The sequence below is a fragment of the Loxodonta africana genome, chromosome 7, assembly GCF_030014295.1.
Source record: "Loxodonta africana isolate mLoxAfr1 chromosome 7, mLoxAfr1.hap2, whole genome shotgun sequence".
Lineage (NCBI taxonomy): Eukaryota > Metazoa > Chordata > Mammalia > Proboscidea > Elephantidae > Loxodonta > Loxodonta africana.
In genome coordinates this window covers 114,605,394-114,630,244 of record NC_087348.1, presented here as the reverse complement: position 1 = coordinate 114,630,244, position 24,851 = coordinate 114,605,394, and the positions used below count along the sequence as shown (strand labels likewise).

General features: G+C 36.8%; 1 protein-coding gene across 2 annotated transcripts in view; it reads left to right on the top strand.

The window, feature by feature from the left end:
* Positions 1 to 18,414, top strand: part of SESN3 (sestrin 3) — a 70,988-nt gene extending 52,574 nt beyond the window's left edge. Inside the window, exons 7-10 of one of the 2 annotated variants that reach the window (XM_064288836.1) lie at positions 6,258 to 6,397; positions 6,888 to 7,078; positions 9,158 to 9,302; positions 11,075 to 18,414. In XM_064288836.1, coding sequence (XP_064144906.1) covers positions 6,258 to 6,397; positions 6,888 to 7,078; positions 9,158 to 9,302; positions 11,075 to 11,161 — 563 coding nt within the window. In that variant the 3' untranslated portion in view covers positions 11,162 to 18,414. The remainder of the gene's footprint in view (positions 1 to 6,257; positions 6,398 to 6,887; positions 7,079 to 9,157; positions 9,303 to 11,074) is intronic. The other variant, XM_010595402.3, reaches the window with a different exon arrangement.
* The last annotated feature ends 6,437 nt before the right edge of the window (positions 18,415 to 24,851 follow it).

Here is a 24,851-nt window from a genome sequence, read left to right as displayed (position 1 = left end):
TCAGCTCTGGAGGAAGGTCCTTGCCCTCAATCTTGCCCTGGTCAAGGAGCTTCTCAGGCCAGGGACCCTGGGTCCAAAGGACGCGCTCTACTCCTGGTGCTGCATTCTTGGTGGCATGAGGTTCCCATCTCTCTGCTTGTTTCCCTTTCCTTTTTTTTTTTTTTTAATTAATTTTTATTAAGCTTCAAGTGAACATTTACCATTCCAATCAGTCTGTCACATGTAGTTTTACATACATCTTACTCCCTTCTCCCACTTGCTCTCCCCCTATTGAGTCAGCCCTTACAGTCTCTCGTTTCGTGCCAATTTTGCCATCTTCGCTCTCTCTCTATCTTCCCATCCCCCCTCCAGTCAAGAGTTGCCAACACACTCTCCAGTGTCAAACAGAAAAAATACTAAACTCCAGGCAATTTCTCACTAATTCAATACATGCTTTAAATAATATTAATTAGACTATACAAATTAGTCAATACAGCATCCCCGTTTACATGCATGTGTGATTCTATGGTTATGTGTGTATATAAAATATCTTTTCCTTTCTTCAGAGTTCAGAGAGGCAGAGAGATTATTCTCACACCACTGCTTTTCCACATTAGTTCTAAAATTACGTTGCACTTGGATTTGTGTTTCTTTAGAGAAACCTTTCTTATTTTTATTTTTATTGTGCTTAAAGTGAAAGTTTACAAATCAAGTCAGTCTCTCATACAAAAATTTATATACATCTTGCTATGTACTCCTAGTTGGTCCCCTGCAATGAGACAGCACACTCCTTCTCTCTCCCTGTATTCCCTGTGTCCATTCAGCCAGCTTCTGTCCCCCTGTTCCTTCTCACCTCCCCTCCAGACAGGAGCTGCCCACATAGTCTCATGTGCCTACTTGAGCCAAGAAGCTCACTGCTCACCAGTATCATTTTCTATCTTATAATCCAGTCCAATCCCTGTCTGAAGAGTTGGCTTTGGAAATGTTTCCTGTCTTGGGCTAACAAAAGGTCTAGGGACCATGGCCTCTGGAGTCCTTCTAGTCTCAGTCAGACCATTAAGTTTGGTCTTTTTACAAGAATTTGAGATCTGCATCCCACTGCTGGAGAAATCTTTCTTTGAAACTTTAGTAAAATAAATTATTTTAGGCCATTTTCCTAGGTTGAATTTGGAGAAATTCATTCTGTATTACAAGCTGGGATTGTTTTGTTTTTGCCCTAATCTAAAAAACATATTTTTTTCCTAATACTCTTATATATTTTTAAATATGTAGGTAACTTTTCAATCATAACTGAAAAATATATTGAATACCACATAGTAGTTCATGTTAGTAAAATAGCATAGATTCAGTAAAAAGCTTAAACTCTTCAAAAGTCATCAATCTACATAAGATTTCTTTTCAAATAGGATTTCATTGGTTTAAAAGAAGGCTTCAAAATTGCTATTTTAAGGCTGGTCAGTCTTGTAAATTCTGAGGGTAATTGTATTGGCCATAACTTGTTTGGCAACGCTAAATATAGCATTGATTAATACCTCTTAGAAACTTTACCTGAAAGAACAAGGACTCCTTTTATCCTTTTCCCTGTGTATCTTATTACAAAAGATTTTAATTACCAAATTGGGTATATTAAGTAACAGTTTTTGTTTTTAATTCATTAAAAAAATACTATAACTGCAAGTCAGAGCTTCTAATCAGCAGGATATCCCAAATAAAGAAACTTGGTGTTAGTTATTGGTGTAATATTCATTCTACAAACATTTATCGAGTAATAGTCTCAGCACTGTGGTATGTACGAAAGTTTTAAGTCTAAATAAAACATGATTCCTGCTCTCAGTGAGCTCTTAGGCTAGTGGTAGAGAAATAAGTAATTGCAATACACAGCAGAACGGTAAAGGTTTGTGAGAATAGAAGAAGGCCCTGAACCCAGCCCTGGTGGGGGAGGAATTTGGGCAAAAGGGAGCCTAGAGGAAGACTCCTGGAGCTGGTTGGCTCTAAGCTAAATCTTACAGAGTGAGAGGAAGCCAGGGGGGCTGAGGAGGTAGTAACCAGCCTCCCAACCTGAGCGAAGGCATGATAGTACGGAAAAGGTTTTGTGTGCAGGACAAGTGGTTCTGTGTTGTGAGAACATAAATCATGAGGTGAAGAGTAAGTGAAAACTGCTTAAGTAGACAGGGACCTAACCTTAAGCAACATGTAGCCTGCCATATTTTGCACATTTTAAGTTTAGATGTCTGTAAAACATCCAGTCTGGAGGTGTCTAGCACAGAGCATCCCAAATTTTAATATGCATGTGAGTTTGTTGAGATGCAGCTTCTGATTAAGTTAGTCTAGGGTCAGCCTGAGCAGCCACATTTCTGCCAAGCCACCAAGTGATGCTAGTACTGCTGGTCTGCAAACCACACGTGTGTAGCTGGAGTTTAGCAGAAAAGTCTAAAGATCAGGGGAGGGGCTTATGATCAAGATATCTTTTTGGAAGTTATCAGCATGTAACTGGGAGTTAAAATCAAAAGAGTTGATTGTAAAAACATCCAGGGAGAACAAGTGAAGTAAGGACAAAAAAGCCAGCCTTTGGTGAACTAAACCACTATTTAAAAATATAAATACTTTATTAAGGTTGGAAATATCTACTTGCTTTTAGTCATTTTTAAAAACTTCTTTAAGACTAGTAGCGTTTCAAGGATACAAATGTTTTATTTCTTTTAGGTTTTTTGAAATATTGAATATTTATTATGAATCCCAGTTTCTACCTTCAAAAATGGATTGTGACTCACAAGCCTTGGACCCTAGCCAAAAATCATGTTCTAATTTTAACAGAAGAGACTGTATCATGTTTAAATCATTCAAGGAAATAAAATTATTTCATTATATATTTGTTTTTACTCTTCATCACTCCAAGTACTTAATTTGCTGGCCGCACGAAGATAATATAGAAAAAGTACTTAGTACAGTGGTTGACTGAATCATTTTTATACATTTACCATGTTTTGTGATCGAAATAGGAATTTTGTCCTAGAAAAAATTTTTTTCTTGATTTCATCAGTGTAATAAAGCATTCCAGATCCCAAATTTCTCATAGGGATCCTAAAAATAGTTTTTCAAGTCTTATGAAGAAAATAAATGTTTGAAGTGTTCACAGATAGTATTCTACAGGTTGGTAAAAGGTTAACTAGCTTTTTTTGTTTTTCCTTTTTTAAGTTAGAAAGGTATTCCATTAGTGTAAGATAGATTTTTTTTTTTTCCTGTATCATGTTAGTATCTACCTCTTAGGGGGCAGAAGAGTGCACATAAAATGCAAAATGCTATTTCCTTTGAGTCCAGATTTTGAAATATTTGTTAGGATAAAATTAGAGTTTTAGTGTTGTTGACCAAAGTACCAATTTTAACTTCTTAAAATAAATTTAGAAAAAAATTTGTGGATTGAGGGACTTCTGTACCTTTCTTTCTGTGGACAGAATATTTAAAAAAACAAAACTTGATGGACCCATAATTTTAAAATTGGAAGATGTAGATTTTCCCTAGAATAAATTCCCTTTTATTTGGTTGGTTCCTTTTTTACAGTTCATTGAAAGATGTCCAAAAGTCATGTGACAACCTGAAAATGTTATATGAGCAGGACAAAAAAATAACATCAAAGTAAAAGGAACGAGCTATGTAATGGTCAACTCCAAAATCGCCAGTTAGCAAATAAAAGCACCTGGTTTTACAGCATAGCAAACGATCTGTTCCAGGGAGAGACTGTCTTACAGAGTGTAGCCATCACTCACGGTTCTTTGTCTGATTTTGCTTTGCAGCGCACAAAACTCCTAGTTTTCATAGCAGCCTCCAGGATTGCTACCACATTTTTTTTTTTTTTTTTTTTTGCTTATTTCTTTTGGTTACTGAATTAAAGTATAACCTATTTTATAAGTATTAAGAGATAATGAATTGAAGAAGCAATTTTTCAAAGTGTTTTTCTTTAACTGAGTAGAATACTAAAATACAAGAAGAAAACAAAATTGGCTGTGGGGTTAAGCTAGGAATAAGCCTGAGATTTCTTTTCAGAGAACTGAAGTCAAAAGCTTCACGTCAATTTAAGTAGTTTATTATTTAGAAGTTTTCCACATTTTCTTAAACTAATTCATGTTGTGATTCTTACTGACAATGGTATTAGTAACTTATAGTCAGTTTACTTCTTAAGTAGATTTTTCTTTTTGTATTAATGAAGCAAATAAAGAAAAAAATAGATGTTAAGTGCATAGCATAGTACCTGTTGAGTAGCACAGTCTCAGTACAGTGTTTACTTTATCCATAGTATAATTTTTTGTTTTAACTTTTATCAAAGTATTACATACATACACAAAAGGGCATATATCTTAAAGTACAAAGCTCAATTAATTTTCACAAACTGAACCCTGTGATGTGTAACTCAACAAATGATAGTCTCTTATGTGTAATAAAGAAGTTAGGTAAGAATTTTAAGGCGATACATCCAAAGTGGGCACTTGATCTTTCCTGCAGTTTTCAAGCAGCCCAATTAGGCAGCAACTTAAGGAAAGGTAAAAACTTGTAAGAAAAGAATACTTACTACTAGGATTTACATGAAACAGCAAAAACAGAATATAATAAAGTACTGCTAAGTCTACCAGTTTTTGCAGATGAATTAATTTAATTGCCCTTGGTTTTTAAGCCTCTCAAGACTTTGTCAAGTTAAGAATTATAGTTTTTATTATGCCATAAAATTGCATTATTAAGAAAATACTGTTCCTTGCACAAAGGGAGCTGATTTTTTTCTTTTATTTTGAAGAATATATGTTTATTTTCTAAAGTAAATGGTAGTAAGTAAAACTTGTTCAGTCCCTTTTAGTGGTTGAATCAGAAAAAACAAAGAATAGACCCCCTGGGTAGCCTAAACAGTTAAGTACTCTACTACTAGCCAGAAGGTTGACGATTCGAACCCACCCAGTGGTGCCTCAGAAGACAGCCCTGGCAGTCTGCTTCCAAAAGTTCAAAGCCTTAAAAATCCTATGGAACTGTTCTGCTCTGCATGCATGGAGTTGTTATGAGTCAGAACCAGTGTGACGGCAACTGACAGCAACAACAAAAATTTAAAAACAGAAGCATTATCTTTAACCCAAATTAATATGCATTGGCATTTAAAAATTTTAAGAGGGGACTTTTTAGTAGTATCAAATATGCAGAAGTCATCTGATGTTTTAAAATATTATAGTCTTACTATCTTCCTGAATGCCACTTTGATAGTATTATAAGTACAGTCTCAGAAGTACATTGTTTATATGTAGTGTACATGTCTTCAAGTGTAAAGCTCAATGAATTTTCAAAAACTGAACCCTCATGGGTAATTAGCACACAGGTTAATTAAGATAATAATCCAAAAAGCGAAAAAACCAAACCTGTTGCCATCGAGTTGATTTTTACTCATGGCAACCCTATAGGACAGAGTAGAACTGCCCCATAGAGTTTCCAAGCAGTGCCTGGTGGATTCAAACTGTTGACCTTTTAGTTAGCAGCCGTAGCACTTAACCACTATGTTACCAGGGTTTCCAAGATAATAATAGCAGCACCCAAAAGCTCACCCTCCTTCCTGTCATGCTCCCTTCCAAGTCCTCCCTATGTGCCTCTTTTTAAGGTAAAAAAGAACTGTATTGAATCTTTTTACTGTGAATATACCCAGCTAAAGTGCCAGCTAACTTATAACAGTCTTTCTGAAAATTAAACTCAGTTAAGGTGGGCTTTCATCTTTATCTTTACCAGTATTTGGTAATGAAATTGCATTCATATGTCAGCAATAGATATTTTATATGAGTTTAAGCCATGGTGCAGTGGTTAAGAGCTACAGCTGCTAACCAGAAGGTTGGCAGTTCAAATCCACCGGCCACTCCTTGGAAATTCTGTGGGGCAGTTCAACTCTGTCCTATAGGGTCGCTGTGAGTCGGAATCCACTCAACAGTAATGGGTTTGGTTTATCAATATTGTAGGAGTCCCTGTGTGGTGCATATAGTTACATGCTCCACTGTTAATTAGAAAATTAGAGATTTGAGGCCATCCAGAGGCACCTTGGAAGAAAGACCTGGCAATCTACTTCCAAATAATCAGCCACTGAAAACACTGTGGAACACAACTCTACTGTGATACACATGGGGTCACCATAGTCGGAGTCGATTCTACAGCAACTCATTAATTACTGTCATAATTTCAGAAATGCCATGGAGAAGCTAAAAAGTGGGAAAAATTAAGTTTAGTTTCGTTGTCTTAACTATGTACTGTTTCCTTAACACTAGATTGTTCGCTGTTGTCGTTAGATTTTGCAGATGACATGATTGTAACATCTGACGTCTCCCGGTATATTGAAGACCCTGGTTTTGGGTATGAGGATTTTGCCAGAAGAGGGGAAGAGCATTTGCCAACATTCCGAGCTCAGGTATAAGACGTGTTTAATTCAGAGAAACTACAGGATAAATACTACCATTTTAACTGTTAAACGTAAAACACCCTAGAAAACAGCCACATAGTGATGTGACTCCTAGAGAGGGTATAGTTTTAATTAAGATAGACTCCTTTGCGTGTTTCAGATGACCTGCTCACTGTCCATGTCACTGAGTCAGTTTGGCCATACAGGGATATTCTGAGATCTCCTGGGGTCCTTGCACATCAGGGCACAGTGTGTTTAGTACCTGACCACAGGAGGTGGCCAGAGTTCATCACTAACATGCAAGCTCTGGGCCCCATTGAAGAAACATGATGGCACTCCACTCAGCAGACTGACATGAAAAGCTCTTACTAAAGCTGCAAACCTAGAATGTAGATTTGAAATATCCTCACTTACTAGCTTCAGTAGATAATTTTAACAAAAACACAGAGTTTAAATGGAGAATGCCCATTTTGCAACTGGATGAATTTTATTCTTTTAGGACTATACTTGGGAAAATCACGGGTTCTCCCTGGTGAACAGACTTTATTCTGACATTGGACATCTTCTTGATGAAAAGTTTCGGATGGTCTACAATCTCACCTATAACACTATGGCCAGCCACGAGGATGTTGACACAGCCATGCTGCGCAGAGCTTTATTTAACTATGTTCACTGTATGTTTGGAATCAGGTATGTTCGTTGTGGAGATATATTTCTAAAAGAAAATTCTAACATGAATCTTACCTCTTAACATGGGAGTATACAAGTCGGGAGAAAATATTACAGATGGACTTGTGATTGAAAAAAAAATGTATTCCGTTTTGTGGAAAAGTATTATTCTTTGTTAAATGTTGTGGCTCTTAATATTGATGCATGTATAAATACAGTAGTAAGAGTTTAATAAGGAGGGGAGAAAGCGCGAGTAATCATACCAGATAGATAGAATCCTTCCTGGAAGAATAGGTCAGTTGAAACGCATATATTGTGTTCCTTTAGATCATGGTTATAAACGCTAGTTTGTTTTTTAGTTTATTTTTGAAGGGATGGTAAATTAGAGTATAAGTAAAACTGGAATAGATTCTGCCCTGAAAGCTTGCCATGCATTATTGTCATGTAAGAACACTGAAACAAAACATATCAATCGATATACATTAATGGCCTTTAACTTTAGAAAATTAGCACTGAAAGGACAGTGAGTAGAAGAGTGAATGAGACCTAATGGTCTAATTAGGAAAGCTCTTTGTGGATAAGGTGCCTTTTTGAGCTGGACTTTTTCAAGGCTTTTATGAAGATAAATTTGCAGAAAGAAAATTTCCAGTTGTGATACATTCAGCTTGACTGTTTACTCCATCCTTTCTATTTATAGAATGGAATTAGAATTCAAGTTTTTGAGCAGAATGCTATCTATGGATTTTAAATGAATAAATCCAAAATTTCCTGACAAATCAGTTAACAATGGACCATTCTCTCTTAAAAACACTTGTGATGATACATAACAACTATGTTCTTGGCTATATATCATCCTAGATAATAGGTTATCACAGCATCATCACATTTTAAAACACATGTATGTTACACCTACCCAAGAAAAATATAAATATTAATTGCAATTAATATGTATTGTATGCAAGACAATAAATAACAAATACCGTGGTGGTTGTATTTATCTGTTGGATGCTACTAAATAAAGCTTATATAAAATTCTCAAAGTACTTTTCTAAACTAACAATAAGCATTACACTTAAAATTTTTTAAATTAACTGAAAAAATAGACAAGAAGCTCCACAGTCTCCCAACAGCAAGTTTACCCACCTACCGGCGTCTATGCCCATTGACTGGGCTACCTCTTCTGTTTTCATGGCGGAGCCGTCTGTGCTCCTCTCCACCTGTGCACAAAACCCCATCTCCTCTCATCTCTTAAAGAACTCTCTTCTAGCAACTCTCCCCCCTTTCTTGTGCATGCTCAGCTTTACGCTCTTTATTTGATCTTTCTTATCAGTGTATAAGCATGCTGTTATTTCTCCCATCTTTTAAAAAAAAATCCTGTCTTCATCCTTCCGTTTTCCTCTGGCTACTACCCCTTTTACCTGCTCCTGTGCACAGCAAATCCCTTTGAAAACCAGTTTGAATATTTACTGCCACCATTTTCTCGTCTTCTGCTCTCTCTTGAGCCTGCTGCAAGTTCAGGCTTTTACCCCTACCATGGCAACAAAACTGCTCTTGTTGAGGCTGTCAGTGACTTCCAAAGAGCTCCTTCCAGTGGTCATTTCTCATCATTTTATTTGTTTTACCTGCAGCATTAGACAGTTGATTACTCCATCTTGCCTGAAACACTCTTCATTAGACTCCTGCCTCACGGCTTTTACACTTGCTCCTTCACCTTCTCTGATACTTGCTCAAACATCAACCTCTCAGAGAAGGCTTTATCATCCTACTTAAAACCACAACTTCTTCCCTCCAGCCCCAGCTTTATTTTTTTCTCCAAAGCACTAATCACCATCTGACACTATATTTATTTTGTTTATTTTCTTTTTTTCCCAATAGAATTTAAACATCATGAGGCCAGGAGTTTTTGTCTGTTTTGCTCACTGATGTTCAAATTTCTTCAGTGCCTAGAAGCATGCCTGGCATGTAATAGGCATTCAGTAAACATTTGTTAAATGAATTAATTAACAAGCTTTTGATATTTAATTAGTAGACAATGGATGTCTCTTGGTATAACTTTGAGTTTTGATTGCGACATTGTAAAACTGTTGTTGCACTGCGTAGGTATGATGACTATGATTATGGAGAAGTTAATCAGTTACTTGAACGAAGCCTGAAGGTTTACATTAAGACAGTGACCTGCTATCCTGAGAGAACTACAAAGCGCATGTATGACAGTTACTGGCGTCAGTTCAAACACTCAGAAAAGGTAAATAATTCCTGACTAGCACACTACCTAGATAGATGCTCAGTGTAGGATATAATGATTATGAAAAAATGATACATGAATGTATTAACAAATTAGTAGTGCCACCAATGGAAGTGGCATCATTTAGCCATCTGTGTGTTTTTTTTTTAATGTCTTTTAAATCAAGTTTATTGATTATTAACTAAATTTTGGTCATATGTTTTATCTAGTATATGTATAAAGTGAAAGTTTAGCATCAGTCTTTGGAAAATTGGGTCTAAATATTGATATTTTTAAAGAACATTTGGGAAATGATCTGCCATTTCAACTATTAATTAAAAAATCAAACCTAATGAGGTGTTAAGTAATTGTGTCTTGGCCCAGAAGGCATATCCATTTAGAGATTCTTTACATCCATTCAGCCATTGGGGTTAACCTCTCAGAACAAAAATTTTTCGTTCTACTTTGGTAATTTGGTATTTTGACACTGTAATCCAGGACCTTTGAGCCAAATATATTATTATATAAGAAAGTTTCTTTGGATGAAATACATAGGAACCATTATTTAAGACCTAATAAATACCAAGGGTATCATAGTATCAAAACTGGCCTTAAATCATAGGTCTTTTGACCTTTAACTCCAAGGATCTTTGCTTTATACTACAGTTTCCAAGCATGAAAGTAAGAAAATCTTTTTATGGGCCTGACATTCAGTAAAGGAACCCTGATGGCACAGTGGTTAAGCGCTCGGCTGCTGATTGAAAGGTCAGCAGTTTTAACCCGCCACAGAAGGAAGATGTGGCAGCCTGCTTCTATAGAGATTACAGCCTTGGGAACCCTGTGAGGCAGTTCTACTCTCTATAGGGTGTCTGTGAGTTGGAATCAACTTGCCTCCAGCGGGTTGTTGGGTTTTAACATTCACTAACTGGCAAAGAACTTTATAGCCTCAGTATCTAACAGATTTTTTGAAGTCTTACAGTCAGCCAGACATCAGGCAATACCCATTGCATCTCTGCCATCTCTGCGTGTTGGATCATTGTACTCTGTTTACATGTTTGCACTAGATTTTCCTCCCTTTTTAGGTTGTATCTAGAAATTCCCTTCATTCATCAGGAGAATATATCCAACAATATATCCAACCTTTAGAAAAAGAAAATTTACATATATTATCATAACATATTCTTTGTAATAAATTTCGAAAACACATGGATATTTATTTTAACCTCTCAGCTGAGAATTAGCCCCAAAAGAAATAAAGAAGTGTTTTTTGACCACTGTATCTCATAGACTCTCAAGGGAGTCTGCACATATGTAATGTATTAGAAACTGCTTTAAACTTCCAGTTTTCACTTGAGTATCTTTCAGGTAAATAATAGAAAAACTTTAAAAAGCTTTTCCAAGTAATAAGCATAGGCTGTAAGACATGTAGGCCTGATTTTTAGCCACATAAAAGTTTACAACTAGTGGAAGAAAGTATAATTTGTAGGAAAATTGTAATTTATAAAAATTAATTTTATTTTATAGCCCACAAGGTAGATTGGCTTAACATAAAGTATATTCTAACAAAACCCTTGGAGTGTTTAAGCTTTATAGGTTGTTTTTACTGCTCACAAAGGTATTTTTTATATGACAGGTTTCTCGTGAAAGCTACATCATGTACTTGTGTAAATATGCCAGCATATATGTTTGTATATCTGTTTATATATGCATGCAAAACCTTTGTGAATGTTCGTATATGAAAAATTGTTGAAGTTGTTTATAATAGTTTATGAAACTGACATTTTTATTTCTAGGTTCACGTAAATCTACTTTTAATGGAAGCGCGGATGCAAGCTGAACTCCTTTATGCTCTTCGTGCCATAACTCGGCATTTGACCTGAAACATCGTCCAGAGAAAGTGTCATATGTGTGTAAAGACCTTTTCACATAAGATATACATCAGAAGCTGTTTGTGATGTAGCATCAAAAATTATCCAATTCTCTAGTGTTAAAGTTTAGCCGTTTTTTAATTTTTTTTTGGTGGCTGTAATGTGCAATGATGTGTTTTATTTTTCTTGATGCTTAACATTACTAACAACTGCAAAAATAATACTGAGGAGCACTACTTTGCATTGTTTATAGTTGGATTTTTGGATACTGACCGGAAATCATGAACCTGGTTTGTTAATGCTTAACTTCAGCGCTTTTGGGTTTGTGTGTATGTGTACCTTTTTTTTTTTTTCTTTCTTTCTTTGTTTTTTTTTTTTAAGTAAGAAAAAGCGCTTACAATCTGTTCAAGCAATTGTTTTTCAGATATTGGAATTCAGCAAAGGATGGCTCCCTCTGGCCATTCTCAGTTTTCAATGTTGTGTCCTATACCTGGGAGAGGAAAAGCATGCGCTGTTGAACCAAGCTGCTCGATGGACACATGTGTGTCCCTAGGAGATTATTTGTCAGGCACTGTTTTTGTTTCGTTTTTTTTTTTTAATTGTTATTGGCGATAACGTGAAATGTGATACAGCCATTGTCCATAATTTAATGTGAAAGTAATCATGATGAATTCTATAGCATGCTACTGAAATGCCAAATTTAGCTATTTTCTTTCTCTTCTGAAACAGAAGTTTCAGTATTCCATATCAGATATATATATTAAAAGTGGAATTATGCACAATCCTTTCTATCACTGACAGTAATCCTCAGTCATCTTCAGTAATCAGTGCTCACAGTGCTGCTTCCAGTTCATTTAGATGGCACATATAAACCTGCACCCACACAAGACTGACCAAAAATTTTCTTTGCACATTTTTCCTTTCTCATTGTTTTTTCTGTATTGCGGTAAGCAAAGGAAGGTTAATATACCTATATTTTCCCTGTTAGGCTTTTAGAAATTATTTCCCATGATTTTTCTTCTCGTAATAGGTTAAACAGTTTATTATTCAAAGGTAAAAATTGTGTTTCTATGCATTAATGTGATTGGACAACAACAACAACAAAAAAGAGTGCAATATGTTAAAAGAAATACTGAACTAAGATGTCCCCTATTATGTCACTGCAGAAGTGTCCTTCTAAACAGAGCCATAAAGAAATTTTGTTCAAATTTCTTTATTGCACAAGGCTTCTTTTCCCCCCAGTTTTACCTGCCTTACTGGGGTTAAACAATGTTCTTTTCATAATACCAAAGCATTCCCGTCCCCAGAAAAATCTCTTTGGACAGCTGGTTAAGAAAAGATATCAAGTCTTAGGGGAAGAGTAAGCAGCCAAAAAGTCACATTTTTGCATTGGTTTATGTTGCTTGATTAGACCATGTTCAGAGAGCACAACATTATGTGTTTATAGCTTTAATTTGTATTATGTTAATGAACCAGTGAAGTGCCTAAAGAGATGCTTACAACTATCCAGTAGGACACGACTGCACTGCTGAAACACTTTTTGGTTAATTAAGGGTGACTTGAATTTTACACATATATGCTAATTTTTAAAAAACAGACCATTTTTTCATAGTAAATAATATAGCTAAAATTTTCCGTTAGCGATCCTACAAAGATTTCATTTCAGACTTGTTATTTAAGACTTACTTTTTTCTCTCATGAAAGAATTGTGAACTCGTGTTTTGTTAAATCATTTCCCCTCCCATGTATCATTCTTTTCTGGTACAATCCATGAGGTCGCTTTCTTTTAGATCTTGTTCCCGATAAGAAAACAAAAAGACGATTGTAAGTCTTGTACTATAAGGTAGTTCTGCATTTTTTGAATTCAGGCTCATATTTGAAATCTTCCATGTGAGGAAAAAAAAATTACTAATATTTTTGAAGACAGGGTGGTTTGTTTAAAGAGATTATTCAGAGAACTTGTGCCAGATCTCTTGTTTTATTCATCGCATATACCAGGTATTGATTTAATCCAGTATCTCATTATGTAGATAGTGTTAAGTACAAAAAAAGTAATTAGAAGAATGGCAAAACGCAGATGACAACATTCATTTGATTTCCCTAGGTTTCAAACTTTCAAGTTGAGGTTATCTTTTATTCCTGACATTTGTTTTTCTACTAGAATTCCTTCAGTTAATAGCCCTATATTTTAGTGCAGGTGAACTGTATTACAGGATGAAAAATAATTTTTATGTACTGAAAAGAAGAAATTCTCACAGAACACCACATGAGCTTCAGACCAAAAGGGGAAACAAGGTTTAAGTAACTAAAATGGCCACTTAGCTTTTTAATTTTTTTTAAATATTTTCCCCAGAAATATAAATAGTTGGAGTTTGGGTTATGGAAATATTAGTGCCTTTACTAAATCTCTTTCCAGCCAAGTTTCTTTTTAGCTCAGCATTGGTCTGTCTCATTAGTAATCAGGAAAATGAGATGACTTGGAACTATAAACAAAAACAAAACAATGTCTTTATGTAACCAGCCTAGAAAAATTGACTTCTGAAAGTGCTCAAGCACCTACTAAGACGCAGCATGCTCAGCATTCCAGGTGGTGAATACCATTTTGCAGCGAGTTTGCTGTTAACTTTCTTTATCAAATGCAAACTTGAAGTTCTGATGCGGTTTTCCAGGGTGGTACTTTTTCAGAGTATTGAATTTACTATGTAGTAATTTATAGTATAGCTTTTTATATTCAAATATGATATTTTTAAAAGAGATGTCTGGTTCAGTTGGTGTAATGATACGATTATACGATATGCTCATCTACACCTTGGGCTCACATTGTGCCAAACTTAAACGTGCAAGTATATGTTCAAAAGCACACGTGAATGTGAACCCTTTACCTCTGTTGCTTATTACGTTACAGTTAGTGTAATGATCCACAGATGTATATTCCTGAGTAATGTCTATTTACCTTTTCTTGCTGGAATAACAAATTTTCCAGCTTCAATTGTAATTCTTGATTTCTCAGATCACCTTAAAGTAATACCTGAGTATTCTCCCATCTAAAAGCAAATCTGTCCTTAACTCCATCACTTGAGTGTGAGAGTGACATCAGGCTTCCTCAGGTGGACTCGTGATAATGAGGGAAAAAGAGGCTTTGAGACGGGACTATTTACTACCCTCTTCACCTTTTTGAACTAAGTATATTGTCTCAGTCTCAAGAAGAATCTTTGTCCCATTCGGGAGATTTTTAAAAATAAAAGATGCTAACGTGGAATCTGGGACATGGCCTTGGTCTTTAATTATGGCTTTAAAACTCAAATAATGGCAGAGCACCACAGGGCTGTTTTAAAGTAGAAAACTCACTCTAAGCTCTATATCAAGCTCATATTTGAACCAGAGCCCTGATTTTAATTATGTTATAATATCACCTGAAGATTTTAAATTATTCCAGAGCAACTTTTTCCTTTTCCACCTTATAGAGTTTTAAAAGAATCCCATCTTAGCTTTTTTATGCTGCAGCAAGGTAAAATTACCAGCAAACAATTCAAGGTATCTACTTAAAATAGTTGCATTTTAGTTCAGAATGCATGCATATATAACGGTAAGAGTCTTTTAAATTCTAAGGACAGTTCATCAGGGAAAAAATTTTCAGTGCATGTTATGGAAATGATTTGCACTGTAATAGTAAAATGAGGTTTTTTGTTGTTTTGAAGACAATTCTGAATCATTTCTTTGGAAATCAAGACCTTAAATTCTGTCGAATAGGACTTTTTCTTTTATGCAAATAGATGGTCTTGCATGGAGTAAGAAGTATGCAACAAATTATGTTATATAAACAGTATATGGAATTTTCTTAATAGTATAATTCAACAGTAAACTGAAAGACATGTGGCTCCTCTGTTCAAATCAAATTTTAAGTTATGTGATTTGTATAATCAGAACCTATTCTAGGTGGTCATTATCATGAACTGTGTTTCACTATTATATCCCTCTGGAGACTTAGAATCAAATTAAGAAGTCTTTCCTCAAAGCAGTACTGTAACATGAATGTATTCATCTCAATCAACAGAATTTAAATGCCCACTGTATGTGGAGCTACTTCAGTGCTAATCTGGCATCATTAGCAGTGTCTGCTCAGGTAAGACCTAGAACAAAAATAGCTGGGGTGAAATGGATCACAGAGGTAGAGGTATATTGAGGCAGAGCCCTGTGAGGAAGGAAAAGTTACTCAAAGAACCAGTGGAACATAATTCTGAGAGTGTGACTATCCTCACACCTAATATAAAGGAAACATTTCCTACCTGGGAGCTCCTACCTGCATTCAGTCCACCCTTTCTTGCCTGCTTTTTCTTCCTCCAAGTGCCTCAACCTCTACATGCTGTCTCTCTTCCCCCTCCCTCAGCCAGTCCTGGTCTGAACGTCTTTTAGAATCCAAACTAAACATCACCAGCCACCTGCTGATACTCACCAGCATTCACTTTTCTGAGTTACTTTTTCTCCATTCATTAAGAATATGGCTTTATCATGACTCCCTCTAAATCCTTCAACCACCCAGATATATTTTGGCTAACCTTTACCCTAGACCCTAGATGTTATGCAGCACCAAGTGTAATCTGTCCATCCCGTACTGTTCTACTCTTATCCCAGCTGCCAAAATATCTTGCTATCCTCTACCTCATCCCCAAAGAGCCTATAAATTTGGAGTATCCAACATTTTCATGGATTCACTCTCTGTTGTTCAGTAATGCTACTTCCGTATTTTAAATAAATCATAAAAGATTTTTGCCTTCTATCAAAGTAGGAATCTTTATATTTATACACGATACAGAAATTGAACTATTTCTACCATGCAGAATTTAGCATTTAACAGGATTTTAAGAGATTTAATGGCCATTCTAACTTGGATCTATATTAGGTAGTGAATATTGGTATTAATCCAGGTTATCTGAATGTAAAGTTAAAATTCTCCAGCAGTCCGGATTGATCTGTAACCCTTCAGTGCAGTGGGAAATTCCTGTCATACACATGAGTGCTGTTTCAGACAGTCGTTTTATTAATGTTGTTGGGACCTTGAAACACATTTTTAATAAAGGCCTAAATGAAAAGTGGTGTTTAGGCAGCCCCACCAGAACACAGAAGTCCGTTTGATCCATAATATAGATAAAACACCACAAATTTGGATGCATAGGATTTGATCAGGCTTTCCTGGGTTAGACTGAGACTCTGGCCCCCATTCCTACCCTGTTCTCATGGAAAAAGAAAAGTACTACGGGATGAAAAGGGAATGCATTGACTTCAGGTACGTCCAGAAAGCAGGAAGTACACAGGGGAGGGAGAAGCGACAGTTCTTCTCTAGCCAGTGTGCACAGGATGCTGTTCATAGATGTGAAATATTTCTAAGTCAGGTTTCTAACATGGGGAGTGTTTATCTCTAGATGTTTATCTGACCTGAAGATAATGACCCTGTTTGAAAGTATAGATTATTATGATCTACAGTGGTATTTGGATGTTTTTCATTTTCATTCATGAACACCCCAACCTGACAGCAGAGTCCATTAAATGACTTGAAGGGCCTGGGAGTGAATTGATGGCCTAGTTCAGATACAAGGCTTAGTAATTGAGGCTGAAGGGGTGGTTTTTATTAAGTCAGGTTATTAAGTGTTCATTCTAGCTTTAAACTAGTTGTGACTGCCCCACCATGAAGTAAAGAATTGAAAAAGAAGAAATACAGGGGGGAAAAAACAATGAGTATCTGATTCTTTTCAGAACTTATGGAAGTCTTTGAAATGATGCAATGCATACTATAAAATAGCCTTTAGAACAAATGGCCATTTTACAGCTCATGGGACAACATCAAACATTACTAAGTCTAAACATGAAAAATGTAATTGTTTTATACATAAATTTTGCTAGAACAGTATTTTATTGCATCCTGAATTTAACCTCTTAAAAATGCATGCATAATTTCTACAGAAAGGATAGAGAAAAGAGGGAGAGAGAATTTCTGGTTTTTAAACCTGTTGACATTGAGTTGATTTTGACTCATAGTGACCCTATAGGACAGAGTAGAACTGCCCTGTAGAGTTTCCAAGGAGCTGCTGGTAGATTCAAACTGCTGACCTTTTGGTTAGCAGTTGAGCTCTTACCCACTAAACCACCAGGGTCTTGAGCCCTACAGTATTGTTCATGAATCCTGACCAGTTAAGTACATACATTATGATACTTTCTGAATGAAAATGATTACATATCTCTTAACCAGTCTTGATAAATTTTCAAATGGCCATCCTTAGTTTGGTGAGGAAGGATCGAATGGTAGGATAAAGGAAGCCTATCAGTTGGGTGGCCAACAAGTTTCCTTTGTAATGTTGAGACTATTTTTCTCCTTTCTGAATTTCTCTGGTTCTCTAAAATGTAAGTTAAGAGTTAAATGGTACCCTTATTCACCAAGGAAAGTGATCCAAACTATCCAGTACAGATACAGTCCTTTGAATTCATATATCTTCCCCGGAAAGAAAATACAATTTTCCTCTCCCTCTTTCTCTTCACGTTTACTCTTTTCAACCCCGAATAAGATAGACCCAGAGAACAAACCACATACCAGTTTGGCATCTTCTCAATGCCAGCAAGGCAAAACAGAACACTGTCAGGTCAACTTGGCACGAGGCCTTGCTGCTTGGATTTGCTCATTCAAACCTGAAAATAACTTTCCTGGTCATGGAAGAACTGGATGTATCCTTTAGCTAATGAAATAGGTTTGAACTTGAAATCTCTTTTTTTAATCCTGATTTTGCAGGGCAGCTACATAATGAATGTATATATTAAGCGTTTGTAGCTGAATTGCACATGAAATCAGATTGCCAACTTCTTGACTTTCAGTTCTAGACATCATTTTATCCTTAAGTTGTGAGCGATATATGTAGCATGCTGTGAAACGTCTGTTATAGTTCTTTAATTCATCAGTATTAATACAGAGTTATCTTTTGTGTTCCTTGGTACTTTTTATTCAATGTAATCAGAAGCTGTGATGTTTTGCCTTTGTAGTCCTGTGCTTTGTTACTGTAATTTTTTTTTTTTTCTTTACAAAGCACATGACTTTGGACTAATGTGAGGCGGATGACGTGATCTTTAAGATTGCTATATGTATCAGTCTCTTACTATATAAGGTTTTAAATTAGAATAAGCTTTTATCAAATAGATCATTGATGCAATTTAGGATTCACACAAGTTTCAGTGTCAAATTGCAGTCTTATACTTATAGTTTCAATTCTGAAAATAGCAAACTTGATAAACAGCCACTTTAAACTTGTTCTGGCAAACCAGACCCTGCCGTAGGTATAGTCTAAGGTAGTTAACCATATAAGCCTTTTCAGCTCGTATGCCCTCCACATGAGTCAGCAGCTAAGGAGATTAGAGAACCCATGAAAGCTTTTTTGTATTCCTAGGTTTTATTTTTCTTACGTTGCTGATTTTACAGTTCTGACTAAAGCTGACCTGAATGGATCAGTTTATGTGTAATATTCTAGGCTTTAATGCCTTTTTTTTTTTTTTTTTTTGGAGGGATGGGTAATATTATTTGAACAGATGCAGAAGGAAACTGTTAGTGAGTCAAGACAAAACACATTTGAAATAAGGAACTGTGTATTAACATGTTAACAATTCATAACTGCACTTTTTATGACATTTTGAAAATCTATTTATAGGTACAGAACAATGGGTTTTGTTAAACTGTATCACATTTATACTTGCAGAAATTTATTTCATTGTTATTAGTAGGAATTTTATTGGTTCAATAAAATTGGCAAAACTGAACCCTGATCATTTGATTTTATATATACATATGTATATATATATATGTGTGTGCATATGTATTTGTATCGGAGTAAGAGTCTTGCCTGGGTTTGTTTCTGCTTGATTATTGAGACATGCATCTTGAAAAACATCAGAAGTTTAAGAGTCATTTATTTCCCCTCATTTCTTCCTGACCCAGTCTTATATTTTTTATGATCACCTCAGTATTGCATTAATGGAATACTGCAATAATGCAAGCTGTGGAAAATGTATAGTTATTGTTACTTTTAAAAATATCAATTGTGATCTCAACAAAAGACAAACTGATTTCATTATTACCCCCTTGCTAATGAATATAGTAATGTAGAATGGGGCAAGGGGCATTGAACATGGGGTCAGAGCCTGAATTCAAGATCTATTTTTTTTCTGCATTCTACTAGATTTGAGACCTTGGGAATAACTTAATCTCTGTGAACCTTGGATTCCTTACTGTGAACTGGGGGGGATCATACCTGCTTGAGGGGGTTGGTTGAGAGTTAGGTGAGGTGCAATAATAATGTATTTGAAATAGTACAGCACGTGGTAAGTTTGAATGGATCAATGAAGCTGGAGAATAGTGTTGCTAATTTGAAATAAAAAGGTTCAAAGGAGAATAAATGGGGAGGGAGAGATGTTATATGTATAATGTGAAGTGATGGTAAGACTTCTAAGTACAAATAAATTTAAATTTCAGCTCCATCATTGCTAACTATCTGACCTTGAGCGAATTACTTAACCTTGTGGTTCCTGAATTTCCTCATCTGTGTAATGCAGATAGCATAAGAAATAAGACATATTAAGAAGGGATAAAAGTTGGTAGGAAGAAGGTAACATAGGTATGTAGAAGATAATGATGTAATAGCTTGTGACATGGGGTCATAATCAAGAACCTTCTAAATATTAGGAACTTTAAATATATCACCCACCTTTTATTATAATACCAATAATAATGGTGGGTATTATCCCCAGGTTAGTTTTCCAAGAAAAGTCTTAATTTTTCATTTCTTTTAACTTGCTGATTACATAAAAAACCACCAACAGTGACAGCTCTTCCTTTGTGCCATATGTCTAGCTGAAATGGGAGACCAGTGGAAAGCAGCTCCATGATGATTAAAACAGGTTGCCATCAAGTTGGTTCTAACTCATAGTGACCCTATAGGACAGAGTAGAAACTGCCCTATAAGAGTTTCCAAGGAGCACCTGGTGGATTTGAAATGTCAACATTTTGGTTAGGAGCCATAGCACTTAACCACTACGCTACCAGGGTTTCCCCATGCTGATTAGAGTCTGTCTTTTCCAATAACCTGCAACCTCTGTGGGATGATAAAGGGTAGCACCCATGGGATCAAACTGTCAGCTAACAGCCCATCCCTTCTACAACTTCTCCCTCAGTTCAAAATCTGACTTTTTGCCACTAGCTCCCTACGAATTTATTAGCGACTTTGAATCATTTTTAAAAGTAAAATAAAACTCCATGTTTATGTGTGTGCTTGGTCCTTTTACACATATAATCTCATTTAATCCTTGCAGTAACTTTGTAAAGAACTAATGTCTTTGTTTTATAGATGAAGAAATTGAATCTTAGCTTTACTTGCCCGAGAGTTGACACTAGAATTTGCATAGTGGATTTGAACGCCAGCCTTTCTGATAGCACTTTTTGTACTGAACTTCACTACCTTAATTTAGCCTAAATTTCTTGCTTAGTGATATAAATGACCATATAACCCGCCCCCCCCAAAAAAAAACCTGTTGCCATTGAGTCAATTTTGACTCATAGCGACCCTGTAGGACAGAGTAGAGCTGCTGCATAGAGTTTCCAAGGAGTGGCTGGTAGATTCTAACTGGAGACCTTTTGGTTAGCAGCTGTACCTCTTAATCACTGCACCACCAGGGCTCCAGTAGACATTTAGTCAGTGTCTATTATGTATCAGAAACAACAAAGATGATTAAGATACAGTCATGGCATGGAAAGAACTCTCTGGTATAATGAGGTCATCTTTATGGTCCTCTTTATCTTCTGTCCCTCACCTTTTCTGTCCAGGCGCTTACCGAAGCTGTCAGTAGGTCTCGCATAACCTAGGGCAAGTTACCTACGTCTTGAGCTCCCACAGTTTCTCTGTTGACACAATGGGAGAAAAGAATGTCTAACTCAAAGATAGTTATAAGTATTAAATAGGATTTTAGTATAACTTTCTAACATGTGCTTCCCATTCTGTGGATTAAGAAGAAAGTCTGTCTCAGAAAAGGTCTCTTCTTCCATAATTTCATCTAGTTGACATGTTTTAGAACACTTAGGTGAGCCCAAACCTTTCCATAAAACTAATCCTTAAGAGGAAGCTGGACAAGAAAATACATTAGACTCCCTTTTGTACTGGTCTGCACCTAAAATAAACATGTAAATTCTTCAACTTCCCGTCAAAGTGAAATTCAGGAAAACTGTCCTGGTTATAGTACTTTTCAACACCCATTGGCTGTCTACTTTGTTTACGAAGAGGCACATTCTGCACACCTCTTGTACACCACTTCACAGTCTTCTTGGCCCCAACTTCTGCTGCTGCTGTGACAGCCAGTTCCTTGCAGGCTTTGGAAACCCTGGTGGCATAGTGGTTAAGAGCTATGGCTGCTAACCAAAAGGCCAGCAGTTTGAATCCACCAGGCTCTCCTTGGAAACTCTATGGGGCAGTTCTACTCTGTCCTATAGGGTCACTATGAGTCAGAATTGACAGCAATGGGTTTTGAGGGGTTTTTTTGCCAGATTTTCACAGGTGAAATGGTAAAGTACCTACTGTGGCCCTGGATTGCTTACCTCTGACTACCTGCACCAGGGTAGGACACAGGAGGGAACCGCCTTTGCATTCAGCATGCACAGCCCACAAGTACAGGGAGTTACACTGGTTAACCACAACCAGTGGCTAACTGGAGTCGGCGGGTGAGTGCTTCCTCCTTCTCTGCCTCAGAGTGTCTGTTGGGGTTGAGTGACAGTCCATCTCTTCATTGGCTTTCCCTCCTTTCCTGTTTCACTCCACCTGTCCTCCATTCCTGCTCCATTGCTCCAAACAAACCTTGGTCTCAGGTTGCTTCCAGGAAAACCCCAGACTATGACAAGTCGGTATAGGGTAGGGATTTAGAAAAAGCAGATTTCAAAATAAATTCAAATTTCAACTCCACCATTGCTAACTATCTGACCTTGAGGGAATTACTTAACCTTGTGGTTCCTGAATTTCCTCATCTGTAAAATGCAGATAACATAAGAAATAAGACATATTAAGAAGGGATAAAAGTTGGTAGGAAGAAGGTAACATAGGAATAATAGAAAATAATGATGTAATAGCTTGTGACAAGGGGTCATAAAAATAGCCATAATTTAATCAAGAACCTTCTAAATGTTAGGAACTTTAAATATATCACCCACTTTTTATTATAATACCAGTAATAATGGTGGGTATTATCCCCAAGTTAGAGAGCTTTAAAAAAATAGCCTCTTGCCTAAGGTCAAACAATAAGTGAATGATAGAACTGTTCTCAGATTTAACAGGTTTCAATCGCTATTCTTTTTCCTCTGTGACACTTAGGAAATTAGTGCACTTTCGTTTGGTGTTAGAAGTGGAGGTTTTATAAAACAGTAATATTTAAGCTGATACACATAGGATTACTAGAATTTGCAGAGATGGAAGAACATCCTAGGTAGAGGGGTCAATGGGAACAAAAATCCAGAATGTGAAGTTCAGGGCATGTGTATGAGACCTCACATTAGAAGATAGATTTGGAAAGCGTAGTTTGGTTAGACTGCAGGGTCTAAAAGGTTAGGCTAAAACGCTTGTATTTGTTCAATTGGAAAAGGAGAGGAAAGCTGGACTGAAGCCGATTCATAGGGGAGCCATTTTCAGTGAGTCTTCAGCTCAGGCATGGATGTGTCCCACTAGCAAACGACAGCATCTCCTTGACAACCAGAGCCTGACAGAATCTGCAAGGTAACTGTAACGCCATCTTTGGGAAGTTTTCTGAATACCTTGAATGTTTTTGTACATCCCCCTTGATGATGTAGACTATCACTGATTAAGTATAAGATCCTCAAAGCAAACTGGTAACACGCACGGCCTTACCTTCCCATCCATGTGCACACAGACTCTTCCGATGCCTGGGATCCACATGATAGCCTGTAGGACTTTGTGGCTTCTAACTATGCGTTAAGTAAACAGATAAAGTTTAGGTAATGGATGCAGTAGATTGTTTGCTTTAACGGCCTCAGTTAATATCCTCCCAGCATCCACACCCTATGGAATGTGAATTTACAACTCCTCATCAAGAGGTAGTCGATTTCCCCACCCCCTTGAACACTTGAATTGGAATCAGCTGGACAGCAACTATTTTTTGGGGGGGAGGGGAGGCAAAATTAATAACCTCCAACCATATAGGTATCCTCCTAACAGTGGAAAGAATTGTAACCCTGATTTACCAAACTGGCCTGCAGGCAGAATGGAGAGAAACAGATATTAAATCAATTCCCAGCTGCTTTTTTTTTTCTAAGACCACACCCTTATGGTGGGGTCTCAGAAGTACTGGCAAGGTGGACACAGAACATAGATATACACACTCATTTCAAATCATCCCCAGGGAAAGAATACAAGTGCCCATGCTTGCTAGTGACTGAAACACTGAAGTCACCTAGATTGTCAGTATGTAGAGTTGTATTTCAAAGTGCGGTATGTGGGTTACATAGTATTTTATGTAATTACTCTTCTTCTTGTAACTTTGTGGTAAGAATGCTTGTCCACTATTTCAAATATTTCTGTGAAGCATGGGTCCTGTGTAACATACAATATTCTATGAAAATAAGATCTAGGGGAATTCATTAAAAACTAAATGGATTATGGTGGATTAGAGTCTAAACCATAGTTCTTAAACCTCCTCTCTGAGTATCAGAATCTATAGGGAAGCTTGTTAAAAATAGACGTTCCTGGATACCACCCAGACTTGCTGCATCAGAATGGAGACAAGGGGTTCATACAATTTTCCTTTTTACAAGCTCCCCACACAAATCTTTATTACAATCAGCACTATACCAGTCTCTTTTCAGGAACCGTATGTCTTTTGGGAACAGCCTCCTTAGACAACATTAAACATAGAGGTACAGCCTTAAACCCACCTTGACTGCCTACACCCTATCTTTGTTCCATATATGATAGGGAAACCAAACAAGGTTCATGATGGTATTGAAGCAGCAAATCCAATGGAACCAAGAAGAAGCTTCAAAGAAGGATTTCCCATGGTTAAACTGAACTCCCCATTATAAATCTTTGCTACAAAATGTTTCTGAAATGGAAACCATTAAAATAGAATTTCTCAATCAAGGGACAAAAACACTCTTAAACGCTCTTGATACACATTTCTGAACCGCTTTCCAGAAAACCTGTGCCACTTTACGCCCTTACCCACATGCTCCTCCTTGTGACCACAAGCACCCTTGCCTGCATTGAGCTCACAGTCCGGATGGGGGACATGAAGCAAGAATACCACACCATTACAGAACCACAAATTGGGAAAAATTTTATGAAGAGAAACACAGGGAATAAGAATGAATGGGGAGGAGGGAGGCGAGGAGGGCTCTCTGAGCAAGCGACATTTCTGCCTATCAGCTAATCTCCACTGGATGCTAATGGAGGGCAGTTGTCCCAGGTAAAATGCCACTGGGCACCGTGCTGACTTATTAAACCTCCGGTATTGAAGATACTAACACAATAAACAGGAGGGTTTAGAGAGGGGGAGCTCCCTGATGCCTGTTATCTGCTTCCCCACTGTGCTATTTTTCCCTCTCCAGCTACTTCCTAGGAGTTGCTGGGGATCCACTGTGCTTAAGTGTCTTCGACCAGTGAGTACCTCCCAAGTAAAT